Here is a 12,990-nt window from a genome sequence, read left to right as displayed (position 1 = left end):
ATTAGGCTTACAATATAAAGAGCTTAACAGGATATTATATGAAAAACTACACAAATAACTATAACAATTGTGATAAGTACAGGGAAAAGGAAAAACTTAATTTAGACAGTTAAAAAAAGAAATAGTTCACTGAGGAGTAATGTCAAAATGCAATGTGAAGGATGACTAGAAAGAGTAGCAGCTGACCAGGTGAGAAGTTGGGGGTAGGTAGAGAAGAAACAGCATGGACATAACGCCTAATGCAGAAAAGCTTGGCTTCTCAGGGAAAGCATAGGGAAGGAAACTGCACCGACTGTGAGAAATGATAAAAGCTGAGCACTAGAAAGACAGGTATGAACCTGAGTGGGCAAGTCCTAGTTAACCAGGTAAGAAGTTTCAGACATTACCCTAAGAGTAATGGGAAGCCCCAGCATCTTTCCTGACTAGTTATTCCATTTCGTAAAAACGTTGTGAGTTTAGCAATAGCCAACCCTCATGTTTATCACTCACCGTATTAAGAAATCCACATACTAAGGCTAGCTCAGATTAAAAAAAAAGCAAAAGGTGGTGAGTAGAACAATGCTTCAGAACTAGTTTCAGACTACCAGGCAAATCATAGATGGTTCAACCTGATATCATGATTCTTAATCTGTTTTCGGTGTCTCTATAAAATTCACATACATACTCCCACCTGAAACATTTTTCTTTATAACATTATCTCCTATCTACCACACTAAGGGCATATCTGATTCATGCCCTGTATCAATAACATTTTAACTTATGAAAATTAACTTTAAAAAATACTTCATACAATATCTCTAGTATATAATGAAAACACTGGTCACTGGCAACAGTGGTTGCCTTTAGGAAGGGGAACCAGCTAGCCCAGACACAGAAGTGGCAGACATACTTTTCATATTATTATAACTTCTTATTTGTATAAAATAAATCTATAAGACTATTTTTAGAATATTAAGAACCATTCACCCCAATTTTCAAGAATATGACATTCATATTTAATATTTACATTTATTAAATCTCAATCCTTTTGCCTCTGGCAGCTCTGGCTATGGTAGAGACTGCTAATTGCCTACCACAACATCTATTTCCCTCTTCCTTCCCAGGAACAGAATCCTAATATTATTTGGGGTGGCAATGCATTAAATAAAAGACATTTCCTGACTCCCCTGTAGTTATATGTGGCCATATGACAGAGTTCTGAATGATGAGACCTAAGTGGAAGTATCATGTGAAATGTGGGGAAGGCTACTTTAAAAGAGGGGACTTCACTGAAAAGCAGGCCTTCTTGTAATTCTCTCATTTCTTCTAGCAGCCATCTTGGAATGTGTAGGTGGTATCTTTTTTTTTTTCTTTTGAGACGGGGCCTTGCACTGTCACCGAGGCTGGAGTGCAGTGGTGCGATCTTGGTTCACTGCAACCTTCACCTCCTGGGTTCAAGTGATTCTCCTGTCTCAGCCTCCTAAGTAGCTGGGACTACAGGCGCCCACCACCATGCCCAGCTAATTTTTATATTTTTAGTAGAGATGGAATTTCACCATGTTGGCCAGGCTGGCCTCGAACTCCTGACCTCAAGTGATCCGCCCGCCTCAGCCTCCCAAAGTGCTTGGATTACAGGCATAAGCCACTGCGCCCAGCCTGTAGGTGGTATCTTTAGACCTACATACTCAGTTAGGACCGTGAAGTGATCCTGAAGATAACAGAGCAGTAAAAGAGAAGCCTACGTTCCTGATGACTTTGTGGACCCACAGAAAAGTTTATCTTAATTAAGCTGTATCTTAGTTAACTCACTTTTTTTTTGCTTTTTTGTTATATGTAGCAAAACCTAATCCTAAACAATATAGTGGTCATCCATATACCCATTACAGAAACGAGATTCTCCAACACACATTCAACAGCATATAAAAGGGGTTATTGTGCATTTATCCTGTAAGGTAGGATGTGAACTGCTGAGAGGTTATAGCAGTATCTGCAAGGTAAAACAGTGTTACTTCAAGAATAATCCCTGATTCATCCATTCAACAAATTATTACAGAATACCTACTACATTCCAGGCCCTAAGAGCAACTATGTTGAAAGATAAATCTATGATGCAAAACAGTATAACACTCCTTCCCACATCCACAACGAAATTTTGTTTTGCTGTTGCTGTTGGGTTTTTTGTTGCTGTTGTTGTTGTTGCTTTTGTTTTTGGTTTTTGTTTTTTTGGTTTTAAGTAGTGGAGAGTATGAAAGAAGGGGGAAGAAAGAAAGAAGCTTCCCTGTATGGAGACAGGGAGGGGGGCCCCAAAGCCAAGAGAGGGAACCCCAAAGAAATTTTGAACGTTGAACTTGCTGTTCTCCTTCACAGCACAAAGAGGGGCAGAAATGAAGTATGTAGATATCAAAAAGGCAAAAGTTCTTTCTAAATCCTTAGAGCACAGACATTTTATAAATTATGTATCGAGTTTTTGTCTTACATGAACCATTTCCACACAATAATCTTTATTATTAATATTGGTTGATAATAACAAGTATGTACCCAATAAAATAGGAAAAAATTTTGAGTATACATTTGGGAACCAATTCCCTGGTATTTTTCTTCTCTGAACTTAAAATCAAGTTAGACTGAGTTTCACACATTCATACCTTAAAAATAATAACCTGAGGGTCTGGTTCTGTGCAAAATGGTAGCTATAGTATACCTTGTCTCTCCCACTAAATCCAGCGATAATCCTTGTATAGAATGCATTGAGCAGCTATTTGAAGACTGAAAAATAAATGATAGCAGAAGAACTAAGGAGGAAGATTAGAATCTTAAAGTACGACCAAACCAGATTAAGTTTCCTGGCATTTTTTCCTCCAGTATGGCCTGGCTTTTTTTTCCAGAAAAGCTGGAAGTGCAACTGATTGTGTACAAAGACTGCCAAGACAAGCCTTATCTTTCTGGTCCAAGAATCAGAAAGGAGGTGCTTAAAGGTCAGAGAAGGAAGAACATCCAATATTTTTTTCCATCCTCTCTAGTCCCAACTCCCAGGTAATCCCATAGGGATGGCAGAAGCAATAACCATGACAGATGCCTAAAATTCTAAGGTAAGGGAATCATTCTTTTTACCAGAGGATATAGACCTGGTCTCACGATCTTAGGTCAAATGCCTGTTGCAACTTTCTCTCCCTGTCTTCCAATCGCATGCCCTCAGATGCAAATACATTTGGAGGAAGTACACAGCAGGGCAGGAAAACAAAAGCCCAGTTTTCTGACCATGAGGACTGGAAAGGGGGTCCTCATGGAACCAAAAAATATCAGAGAGATCACAGAAAGAAGGGAACTCATGAGAGCAATCCCATAAAGTTGTATATTAACGTCTACACTCACCTTTGAGCTAAACATGCATAGATCTGACCTTAAACAGCATACCAAAGGCTTTGAGAAGTAAATTATAGTGTAGACTACTGCACAGATCCCACACTATCCACTGGGTGGTACACATAATGGACAAATCCAAATAGTACTACTGAGTAGACTATGAAAACCAAATTGATATTGGAACTGCAGGCCACAGGTGGGTCCAACTTGCAAAATGACCTAACCAGGTTGAGTGACCACTAAAGAACAGTATTCCCCTTAAGATACAACTGACAGCTAGAATCTCATAATATGCAAATGTCCAGAATAGGTTAAAAAATTCCTCAACATAGAAAGAAACGGGAAAACGTTAACTTGGAAAACAAAAGACAAATAAGCAAACACCAATCCTGAGGTGTCAGACCTTGAAATTTCTGTACAATGTACAAAGACATAAAATCAGTTATTATAACCATGCCTAAGAACATAACAGCAAAGTCTTTCTAAATAAATGTAAAGACAGTACTGGACAAGAAATAAAAGCTATATCCAAATGGAAATTTTAGAACTTAAAAATACAATAATTGTAATAAAATATTCATTGGATGGGCTGAAGAACAGAATTGAGATGAGAGTAGAAAGCGTCAGTGAACTTAAAGCTGAATCATTAGAAACAAACCAGTTTGAAAAATAAAGAGAAAACAAGTCCTTAAAAAAGTAGGCCTTTTGATACCATCATATAGTCACCTGAGGCTCAGAGCCTCAGGACAATATCAAAAGGCCTAACATTTGTTTCATCAGAGTCCCAGAAAGAGAGGAGAAAGAAAAAAATATTTGGAGAAATAATGGCTGAAAACATATCAAATTTAGTAAAAGACATATACTTACAGAATCAGGAAGCTCAGAAAACCCCAAAAAGATAAACCCCAAAACGTCCATACCCAGAAACATTGTATTTAAGATTCTGAAAGCGAAAAATAAAATACCGTTAAAACATCCAGAGAAAACTGATGTATTACAAACATATATCAACTTGAATGACTGCAGATTTCTCATCAGGAAAAAGAAAGGGCAGGAGGAAGAGAAATGGCTTTTTTTTAGGTCTTAAATGGAAAGAACTGTCAACTCATTATTCTATAACTATTGAAAATATCCTTCACAAATGAAGATAAAATAGACATTCTCAGAGGAAGAAAAACTAAGACAATTGGTTTCCAGCAAACCTGCTCTAAAAAAAAAAAAGTTAGAGGACATTCTTTAAATGGAAGAGAAATGATACCCCAAAACAAACATGGAACATGGGGAATCAAAGAGAGCAACAGAAATAGTAACTACCTGGATAACTATAATAGATTATCCTTTCCCTCTTAAACTCTTTAAAATATGTGTGACAGTTAAAAACAAAAGTTAGGAACAGGCACAGTGGCTCAAGTCTGTAATCCCAGCACTTTGGTAGGCTGAGGTGGGCAGATACCTTGAGCTCAGGAGTTTGACACTAGGTGGGGTAATATGATGAAATCGTGTTTCTACAAAAAATACAAAAATTAGCCAGGAGTAGTGGCACATGCCTGTAGTCCCAGATGCTCATGAAGCTAAGGTGGGAGGATTGCTTGAGCCTTGAGGTCAAGGCTGCAGTGAGCCATGTTACCACTGCCCTCCTGCCTGGATGACAAAGCAAGATTCTGTCTCAAAAAAAAAAATGAAAAATAAATAAAATAAAAATAAATAAAAGTTACAGGCCACACCTATAATACCAGCACTTTGGAAGGCCACAGTGGGAGGATTTCTTGAGCCCAGGAGTTTCAGACCAGCCTGGGGAACATGGCAAAATGCCATCTCTACAAAAAAATACAAAAATTAGCCAGGCATGATGGTGTGCACCTAGAGTTCCAGCTACTCAAGAGGATGGACTGAGCCTGGGAGGTCGATGCTGCAGTGTGCTGTGATCACGCCATTGCACTCCAGCCTGGATAACAGAGCAAGACCCTGTCTCAAAAAAAAAAAAAAAAAAAAAAAAAAAACAGGTATAAACATTACATTAAATTACTATTTTAAAAATATTTATGTAATACATATATAGAGATATAAGACGATATAATACATATAACTACAACATAAATAGAGGAAGGTAATGAGATCTATATAATAGTAAGATTTCTATATTTCAATTGAAGTGATGAAATTTTAACTTTAAGTTGACTGTGAAAAGTTCAGTATGTGTATCATAATCATCAGACCAAGTACTAAAAACAAGCTATACAAAGAAATATTGTCAAAAACTCATGGAATAAATCAAAATGGAATAATAAAAATATTTAAGTAATTAAAAATTAGGTTGGAAAGGAGAAATAGAGGAATGAAAAATAAGGGAACAGACACCTATGATATGATAGAAATCTGTTTATCTCTCTGTGTATCAACAATTACATTAAATGTAAATGGCCTAAACACACAAATCAAAAGACAGAGATTGTCAAAAATTGGCAATGGCTACAAGCAAACCTGACTGATTAGATCATTACTGCTTCTCACCTACATGTTCCTGTCAAAGTCCAGAAAATGTCAACTAAACAAAGCAAGGGAAAGTGCTGTATTATGAAATTTTGCTTCAATTACAGAAGTATATTATTAATTTGCTAGGGCTGCCACAACAAAGCACCACACACTGGGTGGCTTAAACATAAATTTATTTTATCAAAGTTCTGAAGGATAGAAGTCCAAAATCAAGGTGTCTGGAGGGTTGATTTTATTCTATGGCTTCTCTCCTGGACTTACTAGATGGCCATCTTAAGACTCTGAATAGACAATTTAAATGTATTTAAATATATTCTAAGCTTAAAGGGCCAATGCCTAATAGTATAATGGAAGTCTTAGAACTCCTTCAGCCTCTGGATCTCTAAGGTTTTATTCTTTTGTTTTGTTTTGCTTTGTTTTGTTTTTCTGAGACAAGGTCTCACTCTGTCATCCAGGCCGGAGTGCAGTGAGTATGATCATGGCTCACTGTGGCCTCCCACCTCAGCCACTCAAGTAGCTGAGACTACAGGTGCACACCACCATGCCCAGCTTTTTGTATTTTTTTTCTTTTTTGTAAAGATGGGATTTTGCCATGTTTCCCAGTCTGGTTTTGAACTCCTGGGCTCAAGTGACCTTACCACCTCGGCCTCCCAGGTGGCTCACATCTGGCATTACAGGTGTGAGCCATCACACCAGGCCTCATAACATAATTACTAACATTGGTATGAATACTGTATTAGTCTGTTCTCATGCTACTAATAAAGACATATCCAACACTGGGTAATTTATAAAGGAAGAGGCTTAATTGACTCACAGTTCAGCATGGCTGGGGAGGCCTCAGGAAACTTACAATCATGACAGAAGGGGAAACAAACACATCCTTCTTCACATGGCGGCAGGAAAAAGAATGAGCAAAAGGGGGGAAAGCCCCTTACAAAACCATTAGATGTCGTGAGAACTCACTCACTACCAGGAGAACAGCAGCACGGGGGTAACCACCCCCATCATTCAATTACCTCCCACTGGGTCCCTCCCGCAACACATGGGGATTATGGGAACTACCATTCAAGATGAGATTTGGGTAGGAACACAGACAAACCATATCAAACACGCAAGTACTTTTGCTGATGTTCTTACTCAACCATTACTTGATTATTGGAAAAATAATATCAGTGTTTTTAAATCCATGGTCTATATATTAGTACAAAAGCTCTAGTAGTTATATTCTCATGTTTTTAGAGAACATTATTCATTATTACATTATTTGACTTCCTACTATGGTTTCAATGTGTCCCCCAAAGTTCATGTGTTGTTTAATCCCCAATGCAACTGTGTTAAGAGGTGGGATTTTTAGCACGTGACTAGTATTGTTAATGCGGGAGTGGGTTCATTACTGCAAGCAAGAGTGGGTTCCTTATAAAAGCAAGTACAGCCCTCTCTTGCTCTTTCTCACCCTCTACCATCTTGCCTTCCGCCATGGGATGATGTAGCAAGGAGGACCTTCCCAGATGCTACATCACACAGCTAATTGGGAGGCTTGGGACTTAGGCTCATTTCTTCTAGGGACAAAGTTTTAAAATGTCCATTCCTTTACATCACATTCTCCCCTACCTGTCCAAAAGTTAGAGGGAAATCAGAGCTGAAAAATGAAAAATCTCAAATCCATTCCTTTCTTCAATATTTCTTATACTCCATATCACCTGTCTCAAGAGTCATCATATCAAACTCATCTTTCTTATTACAGCACACATTTTGTTATTGTAATATTCTATACTACTACTGTTGTTTCAACTGCAGCAAGGTAACAAACATACACAGAGGTACCTGGCTGTATATGACTTTCACATAAGTGGGATTCTATCTTAAATAATAAATCAGTTTCTCATGTTGCGGAGGCAACTCTAGAGAATGTGGTTGGATGGAATTTTCTGAATAATTCATTCAGGTCTACTTTACATTGAAGAAAAAGAGGTTTAGGGTACTTTTCCTTTATTGCCGTGAATCTTATTTCTCTCTCTTTCTTATAACACACCCAACTAGGTCTTGTCATGCCAGGAAACAGACAGCTACAAAAGCTGATTTTTTAGATGTAAAAGTTAGTAATGATGACCCAAACTAACTTCTATAAAACACTATCTTCTACTGGAACATAACTCTTAAACATGACTTATGCTGAACCAAACTGCCTAAAAATATGGAAGAGTGGTGTCTTTTGGAGATTTACTTATGGGTATGTTATTATTTAATCTTAAGATATAGAAACCGTGTAAGCACAATTATGACAGAACTATCAATTAGTGTTTTCTACCATTGCAAAGGGAAATAAACTAATTGAGAATAAAAAATAGGCATGATTATTTTATTGTGTGTAGAATTTTAATTTTGAAGGGCAATTTATGAAATATTAGTCACATGAAAATTATTGAGAAAAAATTTAAAACACAACTCATCTATATTAGACCGTATCCCTGAAAATAAAAAACATTAAACATTAAATTAGACACATTTATATAAAACTGGCAAAGATAAGCATCTCAAAAATAGTTAGGGCTGTGCACAGGAAAATATTAAATCTCCTAAACATGAGGCAGATTTACTTCCCCAATTGTTTTGATGAAATCCTACCTTGAATGATGCATATTTTAGTACAAACAAATAGTAAGGCTTAGACTCATACATGAATCATAACAAATGAAGATCCTAATTCTCTTAAGTTTTTTGAAAATTTTTGAATTCCTACCATATCTACAGTTAACTTCGATTTTACCAAGATGAAGCACCTCCCTTAGGTTATCCAGCAAGTAATTAAAATTTCATGAGATTATCAAGCTTAAACCAAATTCCAACTTTTCTGACTACATTTCAGCATACAATATAATGGCATAGGAAGTGAACTAAACTTTAGACTTCAATGTGAATTTATTTTCACAAAGTTACTTTAAAGAGGACGATGCCCAAACTATCACTTTAAAAGCTGAGTTCTGTTTAAAGACAAAAATAAAGACATGGCTCATTCATTAAGTAAACATTTATTTAATGTCTACTGAGCAAAATACTGTACTAAATATTGTGACTCCTGCCCTATGACAATCAAAGAAATAAGAAAAAAAAATACAACTTATGGCCGGATGCAGTGGCTCACGCCTGTAATCCCAACACTTTTGGGAGGCCGAGGCGGGCAGATCACTTGAGGTCAGGGGTTTGAGACCAGCCTGGCCAACATGGCCAAACCCTGTCTCTATTAAAATATAGAAATTAGCTGGGCATGGTGGCGCATGCCTCTAATCTCAGCTACTCAGGAGGCTGAGGCACAAGAGTCACTTGAACCCAGGAGGTAGAGTTTGCAGTGAACCTAGATCACACCACTGCACTCCAGCCTGGGTAACAGAACAAGGCTCTGTCTCAAAAAAAAAAAAAAAAGGAAAAGAAAAATACAAGTTAGTAAATACAAAATTATATCGTACAACTGAATACATAAAAACAGAGGTGTTAAATAATAAGACTAGCATAACTAAGAAATGCTTCCCTAGAGAGATCATTATTAAATCAACTAAGACATTTTCATAGTAGAAATTACACACAAAAAAGGAAAGAATTAAGAGATTCACCAAATATATTTTAAGTGGAAGGCTACATCGGGGAACTAATAAGATAAATTTGGAGAAGACTGTAAACCCAATTGACAGACTGATTTTACATTAAACATAATAGGAAATAATAACATACTATAAATGCTTGGATAATAGAAGAGTGAAGTGAAGAAAATGTTAATTAATGAAGGTGTCTCTTTCATACATATATGTAGAATGAACTATATCAATGGAAATAAAACCAGCAAAACTGTTGTTGCAGCTACCCAAAGGTAAGATGATGAAGTTCTGTGTTAGTGTGGTTGAAGAAGACATGTGACAGGCTGGGTTGTTGAGGGAAGTAAAATCTACTATTGTCTCTTTGGAGCCAAGGTTATTACAAAATAACAAGAATAAAAATAAACCAAAACATTCCTGAGCTACTAGCAAAATTAAAGGCCTAGAGGTCTTGAGTGTATGACAGATGAAGAAAGTCCCATAGCTGTAGTTTCAGTGGTACATCGGAAATTCTGTTACTCCCATAAGGTACCAGATAACCATCCTAGAACTGAGTAAAAGATTTTATTCCATTGATTGCCTCAAAGTTCGTACACTGGATTGTGAATCCAATTTGACATAATGCAGATAAAACGTTCAAGTATTACAAATTTGAAAATGTGTTTTTAACATATTAATGTTACATCTTATCTTTGATAGAAGATCTTTGTGATACTATTATTCTGAAGTAGGAATTAATCCTTAATTCCTAGTAACCTTGTGAACAGGAGTCAAAAGGATTGTTATATCATAAATTCTTAGCTGGGCGCGGTGGCTCATGCCTGTAATCCCAGCTCTTTGGGAGGCTGAGGCGGGTGGATCACAAAGCCAGGAGATCGAGACAATCCTGACTAACACGGTGAAACCCCGTTTGCACTAAAAATACAAAAAAATTTGCCGGGCGTGGTGGCGGGCGCCTGTAGTCTCAGCTACTTGGGAGGCTGAGGTAGGAGAATGGCGTGAACCCAGGAGGCGGAGCTTGCAGTGAGCGGAGATCACGCCACTGCACTCCAACCTGGGCGACAGAGCGAGATTCCGTCTCAAATAATAATAATAATAATAATAATAATAATAATAATAATAATAATAAATTCTTGATGTAAGCATAGTAAAGGCAATGATTACTCTTGCTCAGGGATTGCTCATGCCATCTACACACTCTTAATAGACACTCTTGCCCCCGACTTGAGGAAAATCAAACAGGTTTTACAACTCATGTGGTCCTTCTTAAGTGTCAACCCACAACTTGGTCATAAATTACAGTAGGCAGGTGACACATACAAGTCACAAATAGTTTTGTCACATCAAATTTTACTTTTGTTCTACTGAAAATAGGTGGCAAACCTGCAGAATAATAAAAGAAAAAACAATCGAACTAGCAATTAAATTTATTTTAAAGAAAGAAGTTGGAATTATTTACAATTTAATAATGCTACAGGGCCACAGATAGCCCATAATCATAGATTTGTAAAAGGTGCCTGTCATCCCCCCCAAAAAAAACAAGAACTCACACTGACTATAACTTATTAAATAAATTATGTCTTTAAGTCATTAATATGATCAACAAATCATCAGGAACACGACAAGGAAAAAGCTGAGCTTCTGTTCTTAATGCGAAAAGCAGTCCACAAAAGAGACAACCAAAATAACTAAACAGACCTCTGTGCTGACTGATGGCATTTTCAAACTCCTGAATAAATAGGAAATGTCCAAAGCGCACGCACGCACACACACAAAAGGAACAATCCAGAGGCAAACCTGGCTGTAAAATAAGTGTGGAAGCAAAATGATAAATTCGGAGGTATTTTTTATTTGAGAGAGATCCCGAGTGCTTATATTGCATCACCAGTGAAGGAAAATGAAGTGTTACCAGGATCCGAAAAGGAGTCTCTGAACAGGGTGTACACTGAATTCCCCTTTAATAAAAAGAGAGCAGCTCTAAACAAATTTTTTTTAACTTCCAGAAAGCCAAATTAAAAACAAAACAAAACAAAAAAAAAAAAGAAGAAAGAAAAGAAATGCCTTTACCCACAGTCCCATGTCTGGGACAGAGCTCTTCTACCAAGCCACGCAAAGTGTCCAAGACAGAGGCCACCCACCACGCATTCCCAGACTCTTAACCGTGTCACTCCAGAAACCGAGAGGACTTGGATTTCCAGATTGCTAACGTGATCTGAAGGCACTCAGTACACATTTCTGTCTGGGCAGGACCAGTTGAGCCACTTCTTGCCTTATCAGTCTCCAATAATTGCCACGCTGTGTGTGCACCAGTAAGTGGGTGGCACATGGAGTCTGACCTGGCAGCCTGCCTGCTACCTTCACAAAAAACACTCCATTCACACACTTTGTCTGATGCTACTTTCATTGTCTGGGCTATTGTTTTTGGAGAAGAGCTGCCGAAAAGTATCACCTTTTCCTCTATCACTAACCTTTACCTTTACCTCTATCCCTAACATGGGATGCGGAGGTGCAGAGGCACCAGCACCGCCCTGCCATCACTCTAGTGGATACGGACCCCATTAGGCGTCCTTCTTCCTTCTGCCCACACCAAGGCCCCCCAGGCCGCGGCCGCTCACCAGGAACCTTCCCAGGGGAGCGGCGGAGGGGCGAGGCCACGGTGCCGGGACCTGCAAGAGGGCCCTGACCCTGACAGAGAGGGGCCGATGGGCGGCCAGGTGGGCCTGCGGGTTTACCTTGTTGAGGTGAGGGTTCCGTGTCAGCAGGTAGCCGCGCTGATGGGTGTGGCGGCGACGGGGGGCTTCGGGCTCCATGGCTGGCGCCGGGTTCCGGCGGCGGGGTCAGGCCAGGGCGGGCCGCACGCGTGGTGCAGGCGGCGGATGCTGCTGGGGTGATGGTGCTGACTGCAGCCGTGGCGGCGGCGGCCGCACTGGGAAAGGCCCAGCGGCTGGGGGCGGGCGTGGGTGGCGAGAGGGGGTGGACGCGTCGGGAGGGGCCCGAGCGAAGCCGGTGTCCCCAGCAGGGCAGCCTGCGAGAAGCGCTGAGTCATGGCGGGAGATCATCCGAGCCGGCGTGTGAGGAGGAGGAGGAAGAGCGAGTCCTGGCAGCGCCGCTGGTGGCGGAGCGGGGGCGGCGGCCGGAGCCCTTGGCTCCACAGGGCCTCTGCCCACCATGGGCTTATGACCACCGCTGTGATCGCCTCTCTCCATGTGGGCATGCCTAAACGCAGTGCGCTGACCCACGGCGGGGGCGGGGGGCGGGGAGCGTCAGGCCAGGATGCCCCTGCCCGGGAAGGCTGGAGAAAGTGCGAGAAGATGCCAGAAGGTGCGAACCTGAGAGGTTCAGGCGGAGCCGGCGGTCGCTCAGACACTGAGGGGGATTATAGGACGGAAGGACTCGTGAGGGGTCCCCAGGACTGTTGACAGAAGACCTCGGCAGGCTGAGGAGAGAGAAGCAGACTCGTCTCTCCCTTCTTGTTAGCGTCTTGGAAGCTCTTTCTACAGATCCACAGCCCTCGCCGTGCCGTCCAAGATGCCGGCCATGCCCGGGGCCCTGAGGCCGGAGGGAACTA

At 40.1% G+C, this 12,990-nt stretch overlaps 1 protein-coding gene across 1 annotated transcript in view; it reads right to left on the bottom strand.

The window, feature by feature from the left end:
* ME1 (malic enzyme 1) overlaps positions 1 to 12,578 on the bottom strand; it is a 217,811-nt gene extending 205,233 nt beyond the window's left edge. The window contains exon 1 of the mRNA XM_003258282.3: positions 12,155 to 12,578. Within this exon, the coding sequence (XP_003258330.1) occupies positions 12,155 to 12,232 (78 nt within the window). The 5' untranslated portion in view covers positions 12,233 to 12,578. The remainder of the gene's footprint in view (positions 1 to 12,154) is intronic.
* Positions 12,579 to 12,990: the final 412 nt, after the last annotated feature.

Source organism: Nomascus leucogenys, chromosome 18, assembly GCF_006542625.1.
Source record: "Nomascus leucogenys isolate Asia chromosome 18, Asia_NLE_v1, whole genome shotgun sequence".
Classification (NCBI taxonomy): domain Eukaryota; kingdom Metazoa; phylum Chordata; class Mammalia; order Primates; family Hylobatidae; genus Nomascus; species Nomascus leucogenys.
Note: the sequence above shows the minus strand (reverse complement) of the source record. Positions and strands in the feature narration are given on the sequence as shown.